We start from the raw sequence: 27,097 nt of genomic DNA, 5'->3' as shown, positions 1-27,097 counted from the left end.
CCTCTGCACTTTCATTAATGTTTTGTTAAGTGCTTGCATTTTTTGCACCTGAGGCCTGGAAGTGGCTACATCTGTTACAAGGAAGAATCAGTCAGCATATATGCTTGCAACAGATATCTGTCAGGTGCCTGGTTTAGGCAGTCTTATTTATTTATTTATTTTTTAACTTTAATATACCGACATTCATGTAGAGAAATTACATATCATATCGGTTTACAGTGAAACAAAAACATTGCAAAAAGCATTACAATGAACAGGAGTTACAATGAACTGGGAGAACAGGGTAGAACTAAATTAACTATTAGAGAAACTGTCGAATGAACAAAATCTGACTTGAAGCAATAAATGTGAATACATATAAAATAGAGCTTATGACCGATAGATGGACCAATTGGCTTTTTTCTGTCGTCTCCTATGTTTACTATGACTTTGGTCAAGGCCTCTTGGTAGGAAACTCTTTCTAATGTTCAGAAACTTCCATGAAATGTAATGACTGATGACCTCATTAGCAGGTAGGGACAAGCTTAGCACAGACATCATTGCTGTTTCATGATGAACTGCCCAGGAACAGCAAATTATTGCCTCTGTAGGTTATCAGAGTACAGGAGGGAGTCTGTGAACAACTATTTCCTAATGTTTGTGTGTGTGTATGTGTCTGGGTGAGTGATATGCTGTGTAAGTCTCTGACTATATCTGTGCCTGGGGGTGGTATATGTCTCAGTGTTTTCCTCCTTACATCACCAGTAGATACACCAGATCATGTACAGTCTATGCACCCAATTAGCACACACTGGCTTTATCCACAAGCAATCCTGTGCTTCCACTCTTTAGGAGTGTGTAGGTAGTTAGAAAATGACCTTGCACATTGTAGCATAGCATTCCACCTTGACCTGACCCTATTTATTCATTCAGCCGAGAGGTGAGTGAGAACACTGGCAGCATAAGAGCTTGGATATTCTGTGCCACTTTGCCAGATTAGTATGAAATAGTGTTGATATCTGGCTGTAGTTGCTGCTATGTAGCCACATCTTGCAACTCCCACAATGTAGCTTGTGCACTGTGCAATACAGGCAGAGACTTACATACTTACATACTCTAATTGTATAGCTGTCATTATAATCTGTTTCATATTGGGATATAAGTGCTGTGGGATCATTTACTAGCTAAAGGACAAGTAAACTTTCAGAAAGTGTCTTGCCCTACCCAGCTTGACCTAGGTGTAAACTGTTTCATTTTGGGGTTATAAGTGCTGTGGGATATTTTACATTTACTAGAGGACCAGATCCAGGATCTTTACATTTACTAGAGGACCAGTTCCAGGATCTTTACATTTACTAGAGGACCAGATCCAGAAGAGTCCAGGTATAGCCAGATTGGGTGTGGCTCACTCAGTGGCTAGAGGTAGCTAACTTGTGAGCCAGCAGAAACAATACGGACTGTGCACAGCCCAGGAGAGGAGCCAACTGTTCCAGTGCAGATAAGATACTAGTTTTTGGAAATAGTGCTCTGTGTTTCATAATCCCTTTTTATTCTAGTATTGTATATTAATCTGTGGTTCCTTGATATTGGTTTGCTTCTGTGTAGAAAACTGCTCTGTGATTTCAAATCCCTTTCTATTCCAGTATTATATACTAATCTGTTTGGTTTCTTGATATTACATTGCTGTAAGATTCAAAAAACCCACAAAAAAAAACAAAACAAAATTCCCAGTATCCCTCTAATTGTATAGCTGTCATTATAATCTGTTTCATATTGGGATATAAGTGCTGTGGGATCATTTACTAGCTAAAGGACAAGTAAACTTTCAGAAAGTGTCTTGTCCTACCCAGCTTGACCTAGGTGTAAACTGTTTAGCTCCCTCCCACCGTACCCCTCTGCCCACCCACCCCTAGGTTTGTATTTCTAATGTAGTCAACCTAACTTCATAATTGGCAACAAGATAAATTAGTAAATTGATTATTCCTTAGGTGCACCAATCAAATAACTTACCTAAATAAGTACTATTCAATGCAACTGCTGTGGAGCCTTTATATTGAGGGTAAACATATGGAAACTTAAGGCTTGCCCCTTTTGTTCAAAACTCTCTTCCTTGGAAAAGGAGCTGGATGACTTTAAAGCTGAATTAGCTTCAATAAAGAGAGTCTCAGGCACTGTACATTATTCAAAAGAACATAAGAACATAAGAAAATGCCATACTGGGTCAGACCAAGGGTCCATCAAGCCCAGCATCCTGTTTCCAACAGTGGCCAATCCAGGCCATAAGAACCTGGCAAGTACCCAAAAACTAAGTCTATTCCATGTAACCATTGCTAATGGCAGTGGCTATTCTCTAAGTGAACTTAATAGCAGGTAATGGACTTCTCCTCCAAGAACTTATCCAATCCTTTTTTAAACACAGCTATACTAACTGCACGAACCACATTCTCTGGCAACAAATTCCAGAGTTTAATTGTGCGTTGAGTAAAAAAGAACTTCTCTAATTAGTTTTAAATGTGCCCCATGCTAACTTCATGGAGTGCCCCCTAGTCTTTCTACTATCCGAAAGAGTAAATAACCGATTCACATCTACCCGTTCTAGACCTCTCATGATTTTAAACACCTCTATCATATCCCCCCTCAGTCATCTCTTCTCCAAGCTGAAAAGTCCTAACCTCTTTAGTCTTTCCTCATAGGGGAGTTGTTCCATTCCCCTTATCATTTTGGTAGCCCTTCTCTGTACCTTCTCCATCGCAATTATATCTTTTTTGAGATGCGGCGACCAGAATTGTACACAGTATTCAAGGTGCGGTCTCACCATGGAGCGATACAGAGGCATTATGACATTTTCCATTTATTCATCATTCCTTTTCTAATAATTCCCAACATTCTGTTTGCTTTTTTGACTGCCGCAGCACACTGCACCGACGATTTCAATGTGTTATCCACTATGACACCTAGATCTCTTTCTTGGGTTGTAGCACCTAATATGGAACCCAACATTGTGGAATTATAGCATGGGTTATTTTTCCCTATATGCATCACCTTGCACTTATCCACATTAAATTTCATCTGCCATTTGGATGCCCAATTTTCCAGTCTCACAAGGTCTTCCTGCAATTTATCACAATCTGCTTGTGATTTAACTATTCTGAACAATTTTGTGTCATCTGCAAATTTGATTATCTCACTCGTCGTATTTCTTTCCAGATCATTTATAAATATATTGAACAGTAAGGGTCCCAATACAGATCCCTGAGGCACTCCCACTGTCCACTCCCTTCCACTGAGAAAATTGCCCATTCAATCCTACTCTCTGTTTCCTGTCTTTTAGCCAGTTTGCAATCCACGAAAGGACATCGCCACCTATCCCATGACTTTTTACTTTTCCTAGAAGCCTCTCATGAGGAACTTTGTCAAACGCCTTCTGAAAATCCAAGTATACTATATCTACCGGTTCACCTTTATCCACATGTTTATTAACTCCTTCAAAAAAGTGAAGCAGATTTGTGAGGCAAGACTTGCCCTGGGTAAAGCCATGCTGACTTTGTTCCATTAAACCATGTCTTTCTATATGTTCTGTGATTTTGATGTTTAGAACACTTTCCACTATTTTTCCTGGCACTGAAGTCAGGCTAACCGGCCTGTAGTTTCCCGGATCGCCCCTGGAGCCCTTTTTAAATATTGGGGTTACATTTGCTATCCTCCAGTCTTCAGGTACAATGGATGATTTTAATGATAAGTTACAAATTTGTACTAATAGGTCTGAAATTTCATTTTTTAGTTCCTTCAGAACTCTGGGGTGTATACCATCCGGTCCAGGTGATTTACTTCTCTTCAGTTTGTCAATCAGGCCTACCAAATCTTCTAGGTTCACCGTGATTTGATTCAGTCCATCTGAATCATTACCCATGAAAACCTTCTCCTTTACGGGTACCTCCCCAACATCCTCTTCAGTAAACACCGAAGCAAAGAAATCATTTAATCTTTCCGCGATGGCCTTATCTTCTCTAAGTGCCCCTTTAACCCCTCGATCATCTAACGGTCCAACTGACTCCCTCACAGGCTTTCTGCTTCGGATATATTTAAAAAAGTTTTTACTGTGAGTTTTTGCCTCTACAGCCAACTTCTTTTCAAATTCTCTCTTAGCCTGTCTTATCAATGTCTTACATTTAACTTGCCAATGTTTATGCTTTATCCTATTTTCTTCTGTTGGATCCTTCTTCCAATTTTTGAATGAAGATCTTTTGGCTAAAATAGCTTCTTTCACCTCCCCTTTTAACCATGCCGGTAATCGTTTTGCCTTCTTTCCACCTTTCTTAATGTGTGGAATACATCTGGACTGTGCTTCTAGAATGGTATTTTTTAACAATGACCACGCCTCTTGGACATTTTTTACTTTTGTAGCTGCTCCTTTCAGTTTTTTTCTAACAATTTTTCTTATTTTATCAAAGTTTCCCTTTTGAAAGTTTAGCACGAGAGCCTTGGATTTGCACACTGTTCCTTTTCCAGTCATTAAATCAAATTTGATCATATTATGATCACTATTGCCAAGCGGCCCCACCACCGTTACCTCTCTCACCAAGTCCTGTGCTCCACTGAGAATTAGATCTAAAATTGCTCCCTCTCTCGTCGGTTCCTGAACCAATTGCTCCATAAAGCTATCATTTATTCCATCCAGGAATGTTATCTCTCTAGTGTGACCCGATGATACATTTACCCAGTCTATATTGGGGTAATTGAAGTCTCCCATTATTACTGCACTACCAATTTGGTTAGCTTCCCTAATTTCTCTTAGCATTTCACTGTCCATCTCACCATCTTGACCAGGTGGACGGTAGTATACCCCTATCACTGTAGTCTTCCCTGACACACAAGGGATTTCTACCCATAAAGATTCAATTTTGTATTTAGTCTCATGCAGGATGTTTATCCTGTTGGACTCTATGCCATCCCAGACATAAAGCGCCACACCTCCTCCCGACTACTCCTCTCTGTCATTGCGATATAATTTGTACCCCGGTATAGCACTGTCCCATTGGTTATCCTCTTTCCACCATGTCTCTGAGATGCCAATTAAGTCTATGTCATCATTTACTGCTATACATTCTAATTCTCCCATCTTACTTCTTAGACTTCTGGCATTAGCATACAAACATTTCAAAGTTTGTTTTTTGTTTGTATTTTTATTCTGCTTTTTAATTGATAGGGATAAGTTAGAATTTTTTAGCTCAGGTGAGTTTTTTAGTTACAGGCACTTGGACTACTTTTCTAATTATTGGAACCTCACTGTCGGGATGCCCTAATTCTAATGCATCATTAGTATCCTTTAAAGATACCTCTCTCCGAACCATGCGCTGTTGAGCGACTGTCGGCTTTCCCCTTTGTTCTAGTTTAAAAGCTGCTCTATCTCCTTTCTTCGTTCAGGTTACTGCTGTTCCTGGACTCCCTTACCACTGAATAACCAAAACTCAAGAAAAAAGAGATTTACTGTGGGCTCAGGTAGGATAAGACCTGTAACCCACAGACACCCATTATTGAAAGCTGTGCAGCCCACAACTCTATCCCCCCACTCACACAGGCCATTAAGGAACTTAAAAAGTATTACAGTGGGCTCTGGTAGAATAAGACCTGTGTTCCGGAGACACACACTGTATCAAGTGCAACAAGTACAAAATACCTTCTCTGTATTAAATTCTGAAGAAGTCCTTGAGAAAAAGATTGAAGTGTTATCGGAAAGGAGAGAAAAAACCCAATGCATACAGAAATTCCAGATCAGAAACCAAAGGAAAAAGCTCACGGTGATGGATGACTCTGTCATCAAAGGCATTAATCTCTTCCCTTGCATAAATGCAAAGAGAAAAGTGGATAACAAAACTCAACTAAATAGGTCACAAAAGGAGTCCAGGAACAGCAGTAACCTGAATGAAGAAAGCTGGAAAGCTATGAGCACAAATGCTCATAGTTTGAGTAATAAAATCCCAGAGCTGCAAGCGCTAATGGTGGAGGCGGACTTGGACGTTGTTGCTGTCATGGAAACGTGGTTTACGGAATCTCATGACTGGGATACGGCAATACCAGGCTATAACTTGTTAAGGAAGGACAGAGAGGATAGGAAAGGGGGAGGAGTGGCTCTTTATGTCAGAAACAATATCCAAGCATCTGAGCTGCAAGGAAGATTGGGCAAAGAAAGAAGCACTATGGGCCGACTTAAAAAAAGATGGGGCATCCATTTTTATTGGAGTGGTTTACAGGCCTCCAAACCAAAAGGAAGAGCTGGTCAGAGATCTGGTTGAAGACATCCACAGCATAGGAAAGAAAGGAGAAGTGGTGATCGCTGGAGACTTTAACATGCCAGATGTAGACTGGAGAATCCCATCTGCAGAATCTAATAATAGTAGAGAAATAGTAGATGCCCTGCAAGTAGCTTTGTTCAAACAAATGGTAATGGAACCCACGAGAGAAGGAGCTATACTCGACTTAGTGTTCACTAGTGGAGATAATGTCTCAGACGTCCAGGTGGGTGCCCACCTCAGCACCAGTGATCATCAAACGGTATGGTTTAATATCAAAAAAAGGACACGGAAAAGAAGCACAAAAACCCAAGTTTGATGTTCAAAAAACACAGACTTTGATGAAATGGGGAAGTACCTGGAGGAAGAACTAAAAGGCTGGGAAAAGAGAGAGATGTGGATCAACAGTGGCTTTTAAAGATTAAGAAACATCTTAGCTAAGTAAATAAGACTAAATAAGTTTGTATTATATTATATTACTTTACTTATTCTTGCTTTAAAATTTTTAATGTAATTGGCCATTCTCTGTTTAGTCATCATTATTTTTATTGATTACCTAAAATGTTGTATTTTTATTCATACCTATCTTACTGTTTTAAGTTTTATTTAGTATTAATTTTTAACCTTTTTAATTGTTAAGGTTATTTACTGCTGTAAACCGTTTTGGTCAGTAAGCCTTACTGGAAAACGGTATATAAATTTGTTTAAATAAATAAATAAACAGTGGACCAATCTAAAAGGAGCAATTACCAAGACAACTAATCTATATGTTAGAAAAGTAAAGAAAAGCAAAAGAAAAATGAAACCTATCTGGTTCTCAAAGGAGGTTGCTGACAAAATAAAGGCTAAAAGAACAGCGTTCAAGAAATATAAAAGATCCCAAAAGGAGGAGAACAAAGAAGAATATCTGGTAGAACTGAGGGAGACAAAGAAATTAATCAAGATGGCAAAAAGTCAAGCGGAAGAGAGGATTGCCAAAGAGGTAAAGAGTGGTAACAAAACATTTTTCAGATACATCAGTGAAAAGAGAAAAGTTCAAAGTGGTATATTGAAATTGAAAGGTGGAAAGGATCAATGTGTGGAGAGAGACGAAGAAATGGCAGAAATATTAAATGAATACTTCAGTTCTGTGTTCACTAAAGAGGACCCTGGAGAAGGACCGTCACTAGTTAACAAGAAACTGAAGGGGAATGGAGTAGATGTAACTCCATTTACAGTAGAAAATGTATGGGAAGAGCTGGTGAAACTGAAAGTGGACAAAGCCATGGGGCCTGATGAAGTTCATCCCAGAATACTGAGGGAGCTCAGAGATGTGCTGGCGGGTCCACTTTGTGACCTGTTCAATAGATCCCTAGAAACGGGAGTGGTGCCAAATGATTGGAGGAGAGCGGTGGTGGTCCCGCTTCACAAGAGTGGGAACAGAGAAGAGGCTGGTAACTATAGACCAGTTAGCCTCACTTAGGTGGTGGGAAAAGTAATGGAGTCACTGTTGAAAGAGAGAATAGTGAACTATCTACAGTCGGGAGAATTGCTGGACCAGAGGCAGCATGGATTCACCATTGGAAGATCCTGTCAGACAAATCTGATTGACTTTTTTGACTGGGTAACCAAGGAATTGGATCAAGGAAGAGCACTCGATGTCATCTACTTGGATTTCAGCAAAGCTTTTGACACTGTCCCTCACAGGAGACTGGTGAATAAAATGAGAAGCTTAGGAGTGAGTGCCGAGATGGTGGCCTGGATTGCAAACTGGTTGACGGACAGAAGACAATGTGTGATGGTAAATGGAACTCTCTCTGAAGAGAGAGCGGTTTTAAGCGGTGTACCGCAGGGATCGGTGTTGGGACCGGTCCTTTTCAATATCTTTGTGAGCGACATTGCGGAAGGGATAGAAGGTAAGGTATGTCTTTTTGCGGATGACACTAAGATCTGCAACAGAGTGGACACGCCGGAAGGAGTGGAGAGAATGAGATGGGATTTAAGGAAGATGGAAGAGTGGTCGAAGATATGGCAGCTGAGATTCAATGCCAAGAAGTGCAGAGTCATGCATATGGGGAGTGGAAATCCGAATGAACTGTATTCAATGGGGGGGGAGAAAGGCTGATGTGCACAGAGCAGGAGAGAGACCTTGGGGTGATGGTGTCTAATGATCTGAAGTCGGCGAAACAATGTGACAAGCCAGAAGAATGCTGGGCTGCATAGAGAGAGGAATATCGAGTAAGAAAGGGGAAGTGATTATCCCCTTGTACAGGTCCTTGGTGAGACCTCACCTGGAGTATTGTGTTCAGTTCTGGAGACCGTATCTCCAAAGAGACAGAGACAAAATGGAGGCGGTCCAGAGAAGGGTGGCCAAAAAGGTGGAAGGTCTTCATCAAATGACTTATGAGGAGAGATTGAAGAATCTAAATATGTACACCCTGGAGGAACGGAAGAGCAGAGGTGATATGATACAAACTTTCAGATACTTGAAAGGTTTTAATGATCCAAAGACAACGACAAACCTTTTCCGTAGGAAAAAATCAGCAGAACCAGGGGTCACGATTTGAAGCTCCAGGGAGGAAGATTCAGAACCAATGTCAGGAAGTATTTCTTCATGGAGAGGGTGGTGGATGCCTGGAATGCCCTTCCGGAGGAAGTGGTGAAGACCAGAACTGTGAAGGACTTCAAAGGGGCATGGGATAAACACTGTGGATCCATAAAGTCAAGAGGCCGTCAATGAAGAGTGGGTGGCTCGCCAGAATGACGGCTACTGCCTGGAGATAATACCCTTATTCAATAAACATACACATGGTTACTGTGACTCCAACATCGCTCTAAGCTTCAACAGCAAGAGGAAATGTGGAAAAAAGGATTTGCACTCATAAAGCAGGGAGTAGCTGGCTTGTTACGGCGGTTACTACCCCAAACCAAATAAGCCTGATACTTCACTTTCAATGCATATCCAGCATAGCTCTCTGCTTCAATGGCAGGGGAGAAGAAAAACTGATACTTCACGCATATCCAGCATAGCTCTCTGCTTCAATGGCAGGGGAGAAGAAAAACTGATACTTCACGCATATCCAGCATAGCTCTCTGCTTCAACGGCAGGGGAGAAGAAAAACAACCAATAAGGGCTGAATAAAATAGTCTGGGTAAAACAAGCATGGGTGTAGCTTGCTTATTGTGGCGGTTACTACCCCTGCTACCCCTAACTAATCAAGCTTGATATTTCACTTGAATGCAGCTCCATCACTGCTCTCTACATTAATGGTGGGGGTGGAAGGGAAATAGAACCAAAGAGCTAAGAGAAACAGATAAGTATGAGAAAAAAATGTGTGAAGCTTGCTGGGCAGACTGGATGGGCCGTTTGGTCTTCTTCTGCCGTCATTTCTATGTATCTATGTATCTGTACTTATTAGGCAAAGTGGCAGCTGATTGTTTATAGTGGCCAATCCAAGTCACAAGTTCCTGGCAAGTATCCAAGCATTAGATAGATCACAAGCTACTATTGCTTATTAATTACTGTAATAGTTTATGGATTTATCCTCTAGGAACTTATCCAAACCTTTTTCAAACCCAGTTACACTAACTGTTGTAACCACATCCTTTGGCAATGAATTCCAGAGCTTAACTATACGCTGAGTGAAAAATAATTTTTTTTCGATTTGTTTAAAATGAGAACATAAGAACATAAGAAAATGCCATACTGGGTCAGACCAAGTGTCCATCAAGCCCAGCATCCTGTTTCCAACAGTGGCCAATCCAGGCCATAAGAACCTGGCAATTACCCAAAAACTAAGTCTATTCCATGCTACCATTGCTAATGGCAGTGGCTATTCTCTAAGTGAACTTAATAGCAGGTAATGGACTTCTCCTCCAAGAACTTATCCAATCCTTTTTTAAACACAGCTATATTAACTGCACTAACCGCATCCTCTGGCAACAAATTCCAGAGTTTAGTTGTGCGTTGAGTAAAAAAGAACTTTCTCCGATTAGTTTTAAATGTGCCCCATGCTAACTTCATGGAGTGCCCTCTAGTCTTTCTACTATCCGAAAGAGTAAATAACCGATTCACATCTACCCGTTCTAGACCTCTCATGATTTTAAACACTTCTATCATATCCCCCCTCAGTCGTCTCTTCTCCAAGCTGAAAAGTCCTAACCTCTTTAGTCTTTCCTCATAGGGGAGCTGTTCCATTCCCCTTATCATTTTGGTAGCCCTTCTCTGTACCTTCTCCATCGTAATTATATCTTTTTTGAGATGCGGCGACCAGAATTGTACACAGTATTCAAGGTGTGATCTCACCATGGAGCGATACAGAGGCATTATGACATTTTCCGTTTTATTCACCATTCCCTTTCTAATAATTCCCAACATTCTGTTTGCTTTTTTGACTGCCGCAGCACAGTGTACCGACAATTTCAATGTGTTATCCACTATGACACCTAGATCTCTTTCTTGGGTTGTAGCACCTAATATGGAACCCAACATCGTGTAATTATAGCATGGGTTATTTTTCCCTATATGCATCACCTTGCACTTATCCACATTAAATTTCATCTGCCATTTGGATGCCCAATTTTTCAGTCTCACAAGGTCTTCCTTGTGAGACTGGAAAATATATATTTTATATATATTATATATTATAGCAGACATAATAAACTGCTCCCTGCGCCAAGGCCAGGTCCCTGACCAACTCAAACTTATATCCAACATAATATATATTATAGCAGACATAATAAACTGCTCCCTGCGCCAAGGCCAGGTCCCTGACCAACTCAAACTTGCAATTCTCAAGTCTCTCCTCAAAAAACCTAACCTTCCAACCACCGACCCAGCTAACTTCAGACCCATAGCTAACCTCCCTATGATCGCCAAGATCATGGAGAAGGTTGTAAACAGACAACTAGCTGAATTCCTAGAAGAAAATGACATTTTCACTCCAAACCAATTCGGATTTCAAAAGGCATTGAACAATGAATCACTTCTAGCCTCGCTCTCGGATACCATCCTCATTAATCTGGAAAAAGGTCAACCTTTCCTTCTCATCCTACTGGACCTCTCCTCAGCATTCGACACCATGAACCATTCTTACCTCCTTCAGCATCTAGCAGATATCGGTATGACAGTTTCAGCGCACAGCTGGTTCAAATCTTTCCTTGAAAACAGGCAATGCAGGGTTAGGATCAACAACAAAGAGTCACTCCCTATCAGATCGAAGCGGTGGGTACCCCAAGGATCATCCCTTTCACCCACACTATTCAATATTTATCTCCTCCCACTCTGCCATCTTCTATCCAACCTCAAGCTAACTCACTTCCTATACGCGGATGACATCCAGATCCTCATCCCGATAGCGGAATCCCTCCACAAAACTTGGTCTTATTGGAATAGCTGCCTTTCAACAGTCAAAAACCTGCTCAACAGCCTCAACCTTGTGCTAAACACTAGCAAAACGGAAATCCTCATAATTGCCCCAGACAATTGCACTCTGCTCAACCAACCTAGTTCCGACCAACTCTCCTCCACATCGATAGACCACACACCGCAAGTAAGAGATCTTGGGGTGATTCTAGACAACCAACTCAACTTCACCAAGTTCGTAAATAACACCACCAAAGAATGCTTCTTCAAATTGCAAGTTTTAAAAAAACTAAAACCACTTCTACATTTCCGAGACTTCCGCTTGGTACTACAAGCTATCATCCTCCCTAAACTGGACTATTGCAACTCACTCCTCCTGGGCCTGCCCGCCAGCACCATTAAACCACTTCAGATGGTTCAGAATGCGACGGCTAGAATCCTCACTAACACCAAAAAAAGGGATCACATCACCCCTATCCTCCAGAATCTTCATTGGCTGCCGGTAAAATTCAGGATACACTTCAAAGCCCTTATGATGATTCATAAGGCTCTTCACAACATCTCCCCCCTCAACCTATCATTCCAATTGCAGCAGCACACTTCCAAGAGACCGATCAGAAGTGCATACCAGAACATGCTTCACACCCAGCTGGCTAAAACCTTACTGAGGAAACGAGCTATGTCAACAGCAGGTCCCCCCCTTTGGAATCTGCTCCCACCGGACCTCCGTCAAGAACCATGCCTCTTGACTTTCAAAAAGAAGCTTAAGACTTGGCTATTCGCCCAAGCTTTCCCTGAGAGGTAAAACCTGATAATACAATAATCGTTATATATACCTATGTACATATGTTTTCTGAGTTTGGATCCTAGTTTCAGTTAACTGAGTTTTCGAATGTCCCCCTATAAATGTTCCTGTACCCCTGTTATAATGTAGTCAGCCCCAGAGGCGACTGTTCAGTTCCATGTAAACCGGTGCGATATGTATTGTATACAGGATCATTGTAAACAAAAAAATAAATAAATAAATAAATTTATCACAATCTGCTTGTGATTTAACTACTCTGAACAATTTTGTGTCATCTGCAAATTTGATTATCTCACTTGTCGTATTTCTTTCCAGATCATTTATAAATATATTGAAAAGTAAGGGTCCCAATACAGATCCCTAAGGCACTCCACTGTCCACTCCCTTCCACTGAGAAAATTGCCCATTTAATCCTACTCTCTGTTTCCTGTCTTTTAGCCAGTTTGCAATCCATGAAAGGACATCGCCACCTATCCCATGACTTTTTACTTTTCCTAGAAGCCTCTCATGAGGAACTTTGTCAAACGCCTTCTGAAAATCCAAGTATACTATATCTACCGGTTCACCTTTATCCACATGTTTATTAACTCCTTCAAAAAAGTGAAGCAGATTTGTGAGGCAAGACTTGCCCTGGGTAAAGCCATGCTGCCTTTGTTCCATTAAACCATGTCTTTCTATATGTTCTGTGATTTTGATGTTTAGAACACTTTCCACTATTTTTCCTGGCACTGAAGTCAGGCTAACCGGTCTGTAGTTTCCCGGATCGCCCCTGGAGCCCTTTTTAAATATTGGGGTTACATTTGCTATCCTCCAGTCTTCAGGTACAATGGATGATTTTAATGATAAGTTACAAATTTTTACTAATAGGTCTGAAATTTCATTTTTTAGTTCCTTCAGAACTCTGGGGCGTATACCATCCGGTCCAGGTGATTTACTACTCTTCAGTTTGATGACGCAGGTGTGGCTATTGACAGAAACAATACGCCTGGCAGTGTGGCTTATCTATAGGTGCATGGGTTGTTGGCAGCCACCCTAGAAGTGGTTCCATAGGCAAGGACACATATGTGTCCTCTTCAGCGCACAATGCTTGAATGTTAGAATCCGCAGTCTCAGGACTACTCGATGCAACTTCAGTTACCATTGGAGATCAGCATTCATCTGCAGTGATGGTTGCAAACGGCTCATCTATCAAAGGGTGTTCCCCTGCAAACATTGGACTGGCTACTACGCACAATGGTTGTGAGCCTCCAGGGTTGGGGGCTCACCATCAGGAGTTGACAGCGCTGGAGCACAGAGGAGTATCTCTGAAGCATCAATCGGTTGGAAGCCCATACCGTTCGGTTGGCATGCTTGAGATTCATCGTTCGCTTGCAGGGTTGAGTGGTCCAAATGATGTTGGACGATGTGATGATAGTGGCTTATATCAGTCAGTAAGGAGCAACCAAGAGCCAGCAAGTGTTGCAGGAAATAACCCAGCTAATGGAATGGGTGAAAGTATATCATTAGGAGATCTCAGCCTCACACACTGCAGGAAAAGACAATGTAAGAGCTGACTTTCTCAGCAGACAGCGTGTATCCCGGAGAATGGGAATTGTACAACAAAGCATTGCAGTTCAGAATGGGCCACTGGGACCTCCCCTTTCTATGCTTGCTGGCAACATCACACAATGTTGCAGGAGAGCTCTGAATTTTTCAGGCAATGATGCCCTCATGCAGGAGTGGCCAAAATGCAAGCTTCTATATGCCTTTTCCCCGTGGCCCATGTTGGGCAGAATGATTTGGAAGTTCAAGAGACACAAGGGGTTGGTATGTCTGGTGATGCTAGATTGGCCCAAGAGGCTGTGGAATGCAGATCTGTGGAGGCTTCTGGTGGAATATCTTCTCTGATTACTGATCCACAGGGATCTACTATTTCAGGGGCTTATTCTTCTCGAAGATCCGACTTGATTTTTGTCTTTCAGTGTGGCCCTTGAGAGGGCTCAGTTGCTGAAGCATGGGTTATTCCCTGCTGTGATTTCTACCTTGCTTCGAGCATGACATTTATCCACTTCCTTAGCCTATGTTCATGTTTGGCAAATGTTTGAGGCTTGGTGTGAGTAACGAGGGGTTCATCCTCATTTGGTTAAAATCTCGCTCAGTTTGAATTTTTGCAGGATAGGTTGTTTAAGGACTTTGTTCTTAATTTCTTGAAGGTGCAGGTGGTGACTCTTGCCTGTTTCCAAGGTCACAAGAATGGTGAACCCTTGTTGGCCAATCTGGTTATGGCCCGGTTCTTGAAAAGGCTGAAGCATCTTCGTTCTCCTTTGCAGTTGTAGGTGCCCCTGTGGAGCTTTAATCCTATTCTGCAGGTCCCACCTTTCGACCACTGCATAGCCTCTTCTTGAGGTTACTTAATAGAGAATGGTGTTCTGCACTTACAGTTTCCGAACTGCGGGCTCTGTCTTGCCAGGAACGGTTTCTGTGAGAGACTCCGGGGGTAGTCCAGTCGTGAACTGTTCCGTCTTTTTTGCCGAAGATGGTCTAGGATTTTTTCACTTGAGTCAATCAATTCCTTGCTGACCCTGGACAGGGAGAGAGATGTGGATTAATATGGCCTGTTACAGACCTTGGGTGTCAAGCAACCTATCATGAGGTATTGGAGGTTTCTAAACCTCTCAGGAAGACTGATCGGCTGTTTATATTCCACTTTGACAATAAGCAGGGTCAGCCGGCATCGCAGGCTACGACAGTCCACTGGATTAAGAAGGTTATCACGACTACCTATGTGGATGCTGAGCAGAGTTGCCTAGTCAGTTTAGAGCTCATTCCACTAGGGCTCAAGCAGTGTCATGGGCAAAGATTAGATGGTTGTCTCCCATCATCCAAATCCAAACCTTCTAATAGTCCATTCAAGCCTTGCTCTGGACAATTATTAAGGAATGCCAAAGAACATATCGCTCAGTCCATCTCCTACATTATGAATGCTTCATTGTCACAAGGCATCTTCCCTGCATCCCTAAAAAAGGCATCAATAACACCAAGACCCAAGACCCACTCGATGTTTCAAACTACCATCCTATCGCAACACTCCCATCAATGGCTAAAATTATCGAATCTGACATATTTCGTCAAATATCTGACTTACATACAAGACAACAATATTTTACATTCTAACCAATACAAATTTAGAAAAGGACACAATACTGAATCTTTACTTCTTTCATCATTTGACAATATTTTAAGAGGATTTGATTCAAACAGATTACATCATGGTGCTGCTTGACATTTCGGCAGCGTTCGATACTTTAAATCACAACATACTAATACGAAACCTTAAACAAATAGGAATTACAGGCACTGTTTTACAATGGCTCACCTCCTTCATAAGAACATAAGAAAATGCCATGCTGGGTCAGACCAAGGGTCCATCAAGCCCAGCATCATATTTCCAACAGAGGCCAAACCAGGCGACAAGAACCTGGCAATTACCCAAACACTAAGAAGATCCCATGCTACTGATGCAATTAATAACAGTTACTATTCCCTAAGTAAACTTGATTAATAGCAGTTAATGGACAAGAACGTCTCCAAAGAATAACATTAGGAACGTCAAAATCTAATTCGTACATCACCAAATCTGCAGTTCCGCAAGGATCATTGCTCTCTGCGATTCTTTTTAACATATATTTATTGCCACTATGCCATTTACTATCTGGACGCAACATATCTTTTAAAATTTTCGCCAACATCCAGTTTATCATACCATTCACAGATTCCTGGAAAAATATATTCTCACTATTACACTTATACTTATCTATGATAAAAATGTGGCTGTCTCACAACAGACTAAAATTAAACACATCAAAAACTGAATTTCTTTTCTTATCCATGATTCCTGATTCTATTCACCAACCACCCAAAACCTTCACTTTTGAAGGGCAAGCACTGACAATAAAATCACACGTTAAAAACCTAGGTACAGTTATTGATTCCTGACTATCCATGTCCAACATTTGTAAAGAAATCCTTTTATAAACTTCATATGCTAAAAAACCTTAAACCTCTATTACACCCATCAGATTTCCGATCTATAACACAAGCATTCATTCTGACAAGCTTAGATTATTGTAATTCCCTATATATAGGATTACCAACTTCTACTACTCACCCACTTCAGCTCATTCAGAACTCCACAGCTCGCGTACTATACAGTGTATCCCGTCGAGACCATATCACTCCAATACTACAACAACTTCACTGGCTTCCAATATCCTATCGAGTCACATATAAGATTCTTACAATGATACATAACCTACTTTACAACCCAACCACAATATGGCTTTGCACCGTACTATGGATTTACAAACCTACTCGCCAGCTGCGTTCAATGGACAAGTGTATTCTCGAAGTACCTTCAGTGAAATCTGCACTCCTAGATTTAACTTGTAGAAGAGCATTTTCAATAGCAGGCCCAACTCTTTGGAACTCCATCCCCGAAGAAATCCGCTTAACATCCAACACAAAAGAATTTAAAAACTTCTCAAAACATACCTTTTTACCTTTGCATACAAAATCAGTTAACAGACCAATATACACATTCTTAAAGATAACATTTTAATCTAACATGTTTTTATGTGATAATTTCAACTGATATTTTTAACTTGTTGATTGTGATGTACTTTGTTTTATTATGTATGTTACAATGTAAACCGCTTTGATGGTCAGTCCTCTGCCCATACTGCGGTATATGAAAACCAATAAATAAAAAATCACGATTTCCCAAGCTGTGAAGTGGTCTTTCTTACACAGCTTCCAGGCATTATTACCTGGATGTGCAAGCCTGGGAGGGCACAGCCTTCACACATGCAGTGTCAATCGGACAGTGGGCAGCCTTCCGCCCTGTTCGGGAATAGCCTTGGTACATCCCACAGGTGTGGATTAACCTGTCCTCATTAAAGAAAAGGAAATTGTCAGGTAAGTAGTAATTTCTCCATAAAATGCCATGCTGCTATCCAAGAGATAAGCAGAAGATTTCTGCAACTCCACCTTAACAATGGTTTTTGGAAATTTCCTCCAGTAACTTGTTCAAACTCTTTTTTAAATGCAGCTACAGTAATAGCTTTCACCAAATCCTCTGGCAGCGAATTCCAGAGCTTAATTATGCATTGAGTAAAAAATATTCTGTCTTATTAGTTTTAAATGTACAACTTAGTAACTTCATTGTGTGTCTCCTGGTCTTTGTACTTTTTGAAAGAGTAAACAACTGATTCATGTTTACTCGGTCTACTTCACTCATTATTTTATAGACCTCTATCATATCTCCCCTCAGCCGTCTCTTCTCCAAGCTGAAGACTCCTAACTTCCTTAGCCTTTCCTCATAGTCCTTCCATCCCCTTTATCATTTTGATTGCTGTTCTCTCTACGTTTTCTAATTCTGCTATATCTTTTTTGAGATGTGGTGACCAGAACTGCACACAGTACTCAAGAGGAGGTCACACCATGGAGCGATACAGAGGCATTATATTATCTTTCTTATTTTCCATTCTTTTTCTCAAAATTCCTAGAATTCTATTTGCTTTTTTGGCTGCTACTGCACACCGAGCAAAAGATTTCAATGTATTATCAACGATGATGCCTAGATCCTTTCCCTGAATGGTGAATCCTAATGTGGAGCCTAGCATTGTGTTGCTATAATTTGAATTACTCACACAATGGTCTTGTGCCTATTTGTGTGATTGGTGATTTACTAGTATAGGAAAGCAACTTCTGGTCGCCGCATCTCAAAAAAGATATAGTTGCGATGGAGAAGGTACAGAGAAGGGCAACCAAAATGATAAAGGGGATGGAACAGCTCCCCTATGAGGAAAGGCTGAAGAGGTTAGAGCTGTTTAGCTTGGAGAAGAGACGGCTGAGGGGGGATATGAAAGAGGTCTTTAAGATCATGAGAGGTCTTGAACGAGTAGATGTGACTCGGTTATTTACACTTTCGAATAATAGAAGGACTAGGGGGCATTCCATGAAGTTAGCAAGTAACACATTTAAGACTAATCGGAGAAAATTATTTTTCACTCAACGCACAATAAAGCTCTGGAATTTGTTGCCAGAGGATGTGGTTAGTGCAGTTAGTGTAGCTGGGTTCAAAAAAGGTTCGGATAAGTTCTTGGAGGAGAAGTCCATTAATGGCTATTAATCAATTATACTTAGGGAATAGCCACTGCTATTAATTGCATCAGTAGCATGGGTTCTTCTTAGTGTTTGGGTAATTGCCAGGTTCTTGTGGCCTGGTTTTGGCCTCTGTTGGAAACAGGATGCTGGTCTTGATGGACCCTTGGTCTGACCCAGCATGGCAATTTCTTATGTTCTTATGTTCTTATATGCATATCTAATGTCATATATCATTTTTTCACCTAGCAACTAACTGGACAATAAATTTTGATGTTCCTATGGAAACTGCAAATGCTTTCAATATGGATGCTGTGGGATCTGATGTCTGGAGCACAGAACAACCTATTCCTGGAAAGGAAACTGATTGGGCTTCCTTCACAAATCTTCCTTCCTCTCTAAGGTATGTTTGAACCATCTTAAGTTTTTAGCCACCATTGTAATTTTCCCTAGGTCTAGAACAGGGCTCCCCATGACTGGAGGAGCAGCAGGAAGCCAAAGTTCAAATCCCACTGCTACTCCTTGTGACCTTAGATAAGTCAGTTCACCCTCCATTTCCTCAGGTACATACTAGATTGTAAGCCCTCTGGGGATAAGGAAATGCCTACCGTACCTGAATGTAATCAGCTTTGAAGAATGAAAAAGTAAAATGTAAATAAATAATAATAACCTGTCTTGGGGGTTTTCAGGAGAGACTTGGGAGGCTCTGGTCCAGAAGATCCTTGTATAAACTTGGGAGGATGGAGGATCTGAAGAAGGAAGCCTTGGATAATGATTTAGAATATTCTTCCATATCCCTCAGCTTTCCCATTCATCACTATTTTCTTAAACTCAGTTTGCAACATATAAGTATTAAATTGATGGAATCATGCATTCTTAATCTTAATATTCTTTTCATATCAATTAATTTATGTATTGCATGCATTTCCATTAAAAATGTTCAAGGCGAAGTACAGCAATCACAAAACCGCATAATTTGGAGTAATCTCTACCATGTTATAATCTTCCATTGCTATTGTCACACTTTTCTCTGCTGATTTCATGAAAATATAAATCTAGGTCCCTTGAAATCCTGAATGCTTCCAGTGTTTGAGCATTAAACATAGCTCTGTCTATTTATTTGCCAAGATTTACTAAATTACTATATTAACTACTCTTGGAGATTTTGCTACTCATATACTATACATAAGGATAATCAGAGTGCTCTGTATGATCTTTCATACTATACAACAGTGAATCACAGTGCTCTGCCCTGCTATTACCCATATGATGTGCTACACAACACTCTGATTCTTTTTTCTTCATACTATATTTGGTACAAAACTTCTGGTCACCAGCTTCCATTCACATCCATAATTTCATATTGGTCAGTTGATACCAGCAGGCCACAGAGAGTAGCAGAAAGACTTTCTCTGTAATTCACCTCTTGTATTTTCCTACTGCATCAGAGTGCTCATAATTAGTAGCCAGCGGGAAGACGTAAATCTTGGCTGTTCTTGTGTCTTCTGCTCTTGAGAGATAAAGGGAATGTTTAAGAAAAGAAGAGGGCAGAAAAGGAAGGAGTAGAGAGCAGAATGTTTGGAATTATTTGGAAAGGAATGGAGAATAAAATAGAGAACATCATTCCTCGTCAGACCAATCCAGATGAATGGTTTATGCATGCCAACCAGCAGATGGAGACAGAGATCAACAGGCTCGCTGATGTTACCCCTTATATACATCCATGCTGACACCAGCCTACCAATATTCTCTGTCTCTAGCATATGGTAGGCAAGTATCCTAGGTTGTGGATTCAGGCCATGTAGGCTGAATAGGACAACTTCTTGGAGTTCCTGAGGTAAAAGACTAGCTTCTCCTTCCTTCAGTTGAGTGAGGGTCCCTAGCTCTTAAAAAAAAAAACCCATAAGATAACAGGGGCCTTCAGAGGTTAAAGCCATTGCTTGCTCCCTCTGTTGAGCTGGTCAGAGCCAAGAAGCTTCCAGGGGGTTGTTTGATCCTCTGCCCCCCCCCCCCCCCCCACCTCCCACACACACACCCACTGTCTCTTCTCTGTCTCCTCTTCTATCCTTCCTTAAAGTAAGGGGAACTGTTTCTTTATGATTTTTGCTTTCCATCTAAATAAAATAAAAAAAATTAACAAGGTAGCGTTAGAGGAGCAGCTTAGCAGCAGTTAACCTTGGCAACAAAGAAGTACTGTTTGCAGCTTCGGGGTACAGTGTTTTCTTTTCTGCCCGGTGAGACTGAAGTTTTTTGGAGGAAATTCAGACTGGGGCCACATTCTTGAGCAGCGGCACGCCAGTCTAAGATGACGCCAGTTGTGCAGCACAGGGGGAAAGGTATAGACAGGAACTACGTTAAAGTCTGCAAGGAGTGTTCTGTGGCCCAGGGAGCTAGAAAATAGTTAATTTGTGGCACCGGGGGGGGGGGGGGGGGCAGTTTAGCAGAACTACAGGTTACAGAGCTTGCAATGATTTCTTCATTGACTGCCCCAGAAGCCATGTCAAAGTCGCAGGGCACTGAAACAGAGGTTCCCTTCCCCTCCCCTCAGCCCTGAGCAGAGGACTGAATTTCCAGCAGGTCACTACTAGTGCGGGTCGGCTTCTCTGGTACTAGATAATTCCTCCTTTACACTAGCAGTAATTTCCCAGGAAATCTTGAAGTGTTTGCAAGTTTTTTGCAGTGAGTAAGGCACAGCTCCAGAGGCTGTCTGCCCTTCTTGTGCTCCCTAGCCTGCCCTCCCAGCACCTTCTGGGCAGGGCACACAGAGTAAAAAAAGAAACCTATGGCTGTGATTGACAGGGGAGTGCCAAGTGAGGATTCATCTCCCTTAGATGATTGCCCTGCAGTTTATGAACGTTTTCCCCAGGGAATTAGTTTAAAAGCTGCTCTATCTCCTTTTTGAAGGTTAGCGCCAGCAGCGTGGTTCCATCCTGGTTAAGGTGGAGCCCGTCTTTTCGGAAAAGACTCCCCCATCCCCAAAAGATTGCCTAGTTCCTTACAAAAATGAATCCCTCTTCCCTGCACCACTGTCTCATCCACACATTGAAACTCTGGAGCTCTGCCTGTGTTGCAATGTGGCCCCTTGGGCCAAGGCGGGGTTGACGCTACCTCCAGGGAGTGAACCCCACTGTAGGTCCTCACCTTTGGCAGGCGGCCCGGAGTGGTGCGGAAACCCCACTGGACCTTCACCACTACCAGCCTTCATTCCCCACAGGTTAAACCCTTGAGTGCCGGGGCTGGCTGGACTTAAGTGTGGGTCTCCTTGCAAAGGTTCCAGCTAGATGTTGGATGAAGGCAGAGTCAGATGGGCCAGAGTCAGGGCAAGCAGAAAGCAAAGGAATCCAGGAGAAAAGTTGAAGTCTGAGCAGGTACCGAGCAGAGGAATCCAGGAGACAAGTCGGCAAGCAGCGAGCAGAGGAATCCAAGAGATGTACCAGGGTCAAAGCCAGAAGAGCAATCTGGGGAGCTGGAGCAGGAGCTGGATCAGGAACCGGAGCAGGAGCTGGAGAAGTACACTACCCACGCGGAGCTGAGCCGTTGCCGAAGCGATTCTGGGAGGGCAGAGCTGCCCTTATATAGGCCTTCTTGCTGATGTCATCAGATGGGGCCGCGGGTGAGTTTCCCGCCGCAGCTCCTTTAAAGGTTGGGGCAAGCAGCGGTGGTGGCTTCCTCAGGCTGCGTTCGCGGGGTGAGGTAAACGGCCTCGTCGGGGGGTGAGTAGAGCTGGCCGCCACAACATCCTGCCTCTGAACAGGGAGCATTTCAAAGAATGCTATCCCAGAAATTCTAGATTTCAACTTTCTACATAAAAGCCTAAATTTGGCTTCCAGAACCTCCTTCCCACATTGTCCTATGTTGTTGGTGTCCATATGTTTCATGATAGACAGCTCCTCCCCAGCACTGTCTAAAATCCTAACTAAATATCTGATTCACCAAGGGTTTTTCCTACAGATACAAAATGGGAGAAAAGCCTTAATGAATCTGTCCCTAAGAGAGGCATGAGAATCCTCCACCATCAGGCAGGCAAGTAACCAAGCGATCCTCACATCCACCAGCCACCCAGCTATCTACATTCCTAATAATTGAATCATCCTTACCTTTTCAACTGTTTCTTTATTAAACCATAACAGCCTCTTTTCCTATTTCCTTTATTTACTTTCCTGACAAAAAGATTAGTTGCTCTTATGATAACTCCTTTTAGTTCTTCCCCTAGATTTTCCACTCCAACTAATGACTCCTTGAGATACGCTCCCCATTTTAACAAAGTTAGTTTTCCTCTCCTTTGAATAAACCTTCATCTTTTGTGCCCGAATACTGAACCACATCATACAGTGATCACTGGATTCCAGATGATCATTCATTACAACATCAGAAATACTGTCCTCATTGGTAATCATCAGGTTCAATATTGCCCCCTCCCGTATTGGTTACGTTACCAGTTGACAGAACAATTCTGCTGGCAGAGAATCTATGGTCTCTTTGCTTCTGGAACTCTGCAGTCAGGTTGTCGCAATCAACATTTGGCATATTGAAATCCACTAGCAATAGCATCTCCTCTTTCACAGCTGTCCTCTGACGTCAACTGTAATAGTAGTAGAATGGGTACAACATCAATCAAAATTGACAGCCAATCAGCGCTCACTTTTGGTCTAAGCCACACCCACTCCCTGTCCGATCTCTGCTCGTACCCCATCCACTTTCATAGACGTGAATTGGTGTAGCCCTGCCCACACCCCTCCCACCCCATAGAAGTGAATGGAGTAGCCCTACCTATGCTCTACTCCAAGCCATGCTCCCTCCTACCCCAAAAGACACCCCAGCCCCCCAAACCACACCACCTATAATGTCACCGGAAATGGCCCTGACTGCTTTTTGATGACATCACTGGAAGTCCAAACCCCCCCCCCCCAATATATCCCCTACATCATCATCAGAAATGGCCAGTCTCTTTTGATAACGACAGAATTAATGGACCCTGTCTGCTTTTTGATGACCTCCAGAATTCCAAACAACTGCTACCGGACAATAAAATAGAGAACATCATTCCTCGTCAGACCAATCCAGATGAATGGTTTATGCATGCCAACCAGCAGATGGAGACAGAGATCAACAGGCTCGCTGATATTACCCCTGGTGACAGAGCCAGAAACAAGACTTTCTGACCCTGGATTTAAAAGCTACTAGTTGTGATGTAGCAGGAAGCACTCTCTCATTCTTTCCACAGTGACAGAGAATTCCCCTTTTTCCCTCCTCCCCTCAGATGACTACAGTGTAAATGTGCATACACAATGGACCCTGTCTGGCTGGCATTCATAGTGAAATATGAACAGTTCCTTTTGTAGTATACAGATAGGATGATTAATAGCCGGGGGGGGGGGGGGGGGCTAGAAACTCAGACATGTAAAAGTTAATAAAACAAGGCTTGAGGTATTTTTTCCAATACAGACCACTTTGTTTACAACCATAGGGGCGGATTTTAAAAGGCGCGCGAATAGCCTACTTTTGTTTGCGCTCCAGGCGCAAACAAAAGTACGCTGGATTTTAGTAGATACGCGCGGAGCCGCGCGTATCTGCTAAAAACCTGGATCGGCGCGCGCAAGGCTATGGATTTTGTATAGCCGGCGCGCGCCGAGCCGCGCAGCCTACCCCCGTTCCCTCCCAGGCCGCTCCGAAATCGGAGCGGCCTCAGAGGGAACTTTCCTTTGCCCTCCCCTCACCTTCCCCTCCCTAACCCACCCGCCCGGCCCTGTCTAAACCCCCCCTTACCTTTGTCGGGGGATTTACGCCTCCCAGAGGGAGGCGTAAATCCCCGCGCGCCAGCGGGCCTCCTGCGCGCCGGGCCGCGACCTGGGGGCGGGTAAGGAGGGCGCGGCCACGCCCCCGGACCGCCCCGGGCCGTAGCCACGCCCCCATACCCGCCCCCAAAACGCTGCCGACACGCCCCCGAAACGCCGCGACGACCGGGCCCGCCCCCGACACGCCCCCCTCGGAGAACCCCGGGACTTACGCGAGTCCCGGGGCTCTGCGCGCGCCGGGAGGCCTATGTAAAATAGGCTTCCCGGCGCGCAGGGCCCTGCTCGCGTAAATCCGCCCGGTTTTGGGCGGATTTACGCGAGCAGGGCTCTGAAAATCCGCCCCATACTCAACAACCATGCACAAGCAGCTATTAAATAACATTTATTATGATCGGGCACAATAGGAAGTTTGGTGGGGTAAATCCTCTTTTTCAGGCTGCTAAAACATGTAATGAAACAGTGACCAGAAAACAAGTAACTGAATACCTTACAAGTCAAGATGCTTATTCTTTACACAAACCTGATAGGACATATTTTAAAAGAAACAAAACTATTGTGTCAGATGTGAATACACAATAGCAGGTTCATCTAGCTGACATGTCCGGTTATAACCAGCTACAAATACATCTTGACAGGTATAGATATCTTGCCAAAATATGCATGGGTTGTGAGCCTAAAAACAAAGACAGGTCATGAAGTGGCCAAGACATTTGAACATTTATTTAACTGTGGACATATTCTAATCAAATGCAAACAGACAAGGGTAAAGAGTTTTTAAATAGCTCTGTGAAAAATTTGTTAAAACACATTTTGTGACCAACAGTGATTTTAAGGCAGCAGGTGTGGAGAGGTTTAAGAGGACCTTAAAATCAAAACTGTGGCGCTACTTTACATCACACAACACTTTTAAATTTGAAGATGTGTTGATGGATCTAGAAAGTAATCTACAGCAATAACAATGAACATGAACCTGCTAAGCTATTTTTTTAAAAGGGGATCATGTTAGACTGTCAAACACTAAAGGGAAATTTGAACAAGGTTACGAACAAACATGGACCAATGAGATATTTTTAATACATGTTTTAAATAGGGGACAGAAAACAATGGACAAAATACAAGATTATGGTGAGGAAGCCATTCAAGGTTCTTTTTGTGGATGACACTAAGATCTGCAACAGAGTGGACACGCCGGAAGTAGAGAGAATGAGACGGGATTTAAGGAAGCTGGAAGAGTGGTCGAAGATATGGCAGCTGAGATTCAATGCCAAGAATTGCAGAGTCATGCATATGGGGTGTGGAAATCCGAAAGAACTGTATTCGATGGGGGGTGAAGGGCTGATGTGCACGGAGCAGGAGAGAGGCCTTGGGGTTGCCAGTGTCTAACGATCTGAAGTCAGGGAAACAATGTGACAAGGCGATAGCTAAAGCCAGAAGAATACTGGACTGCATAGAGAGAGGAACATCGAGTAAGAAAAGGGAAGTGATTATCCACTTGTACAGGTCCTTGGTGAGGCCTCGCCTGGAGTACTGTGCTCAGTTCTGGAGACCATATCTCCGAAGGGACAGAGACAGGATGGAGGCGGTCCAGAGAAGGGCGACCAAAAAGGTGGATGGTCTTCATCGAATGACTTATGAGGAGAGATTGAAGAATCTAAATATATACACCCTGGAGGAAAGGAGGAGCAGAGGTGACTTGATACAGACTTTCAGATACTTGAAAGGTTTTAATGATCCAAAGACCAAGGACAAACCTTTTGAATTGGAAAAAAATCAGCAGAACCAGGGGTCACGATTTGAAACTCCAGAGAGGAAGACTCAGAACCAATGTCAGGAAGTATTTCTTCACGGAGAGGGTGGAAGATGCCTGGCTTGCCATTCCGGAGGAAGTGGTAAAGACCAAAACTGTGAAGGACTTCAAAGGGGCGTGGGATAAACTCTGTGGATCCATAAAGTCTAGAGGATGTGAATGAAGAGAGGGTGGCTTGCGGGAATGACGGCAGAATTTGGTGAGAGAGGTAACGGTGGTGGGGCCACTTGGCAACTGAGATCATAACATGATCAAATTTAAACTAATAACTGGAAGGGGGGACAATAAGTAAATCTGCAGCTCTAACACTAAACTTTCAAAAGGGAAACTTTGATAAAATGAGGAAAATAGTTAGAAAAAAACTGAAAGGTGCAGCTGCAAAGGTTAAAAGTGTTCAACAGGCTTGGCTATTGTTTAAAAATACAATCCTAGAGGCGCAATCCATATGTATTCCACGCATTAAGAAAGGTGGAAGGAAGGCAAAATGATTACCGTCCTGGTTAAAAGGTGAGGTGAAAGAGGCTATTTTAGCCAAAAAAAATCCTTCAAAAATTGGAAGAAGGATCCATCTGAAGAAAATAGGATAAAACATAAGCATTGTCAAGTTAAGTGTAAAACATTGATAAGACAGGCGAAGAGAGAATTTGAAATGAAGTTGGCCATAGAGGCAAAAACTCATAATAAAAACTTTTTAAATTATATCCAAAGCAAGAAACCTGTGAGGGAGTCGTTTGGACCATTAGATGACCGGAGGGTTAAAGGGGCTCTTAGGGAAGATAAGGCCATTGCAGAAAGACTAAATGAAATCTTTGCTTCCGTGTTTACTCCTGGGGAGATACCAGTTCCGGAGATGGTTTTCAGGGGTGATGAGTCAGACGAACTGAACGAAATCACTGTGAATCTGGAAGATGTAGTAGGCCAGATTGACAAACTAAA

The 27,097-nt window shown here is 42.5% G+C and overlaps 1 protein-coding gene across 6 annotated transcripts in view; it reads left to right on the top strand.

The window, feature by feature from the left end:
• The window catches only part of PPP6R3 (protein phosphatase 6 regulatory subunit 3), a 1,439,644-nt gene that overhangs the window by 1,117,867 nt on the left and 294,680 nt on the right, over positions 1-27,097 (top strand). For 5 of the 6 annotated variants that reach the window (XM_029582701.1, XM_029582702.1, XM_029582698.1 and 2 more), the window contains one exon: positions 18,809-18,962. In XM_029582701.1, coding sequence (XP_029438561.1) covers positions 18,809-18,962 — 154 coding nt within the window. Of the gene's footprint in view, positions 1-18,808; positions 18,963-19,248; positions 19,769-27,097 lie in introns of those variants that run through there. The other variant, XM_029582703.1, reaches the window with a different exon arrangement.

The sequence above is a fragment of the Rhinatrema bivittatum genome, chromosome 17, assembly GCF_901001135.1.
Source record: "Rhinatrema bivittatum chromosome 17, aRhiBiv1.1, whole genome shotgun sequence".
Lineage (NCBI taxonomy): Eukaryota > Metazoa > Chordata > Amphibia > Gymnophiona > Rhinatrematidae > Rhinatrema > Rhinatrema bivittatum.
Note: the sequence above shows the minus strand (reverse complement) of the source record. Positions and strands in the feature narration are given on the sequence as shown.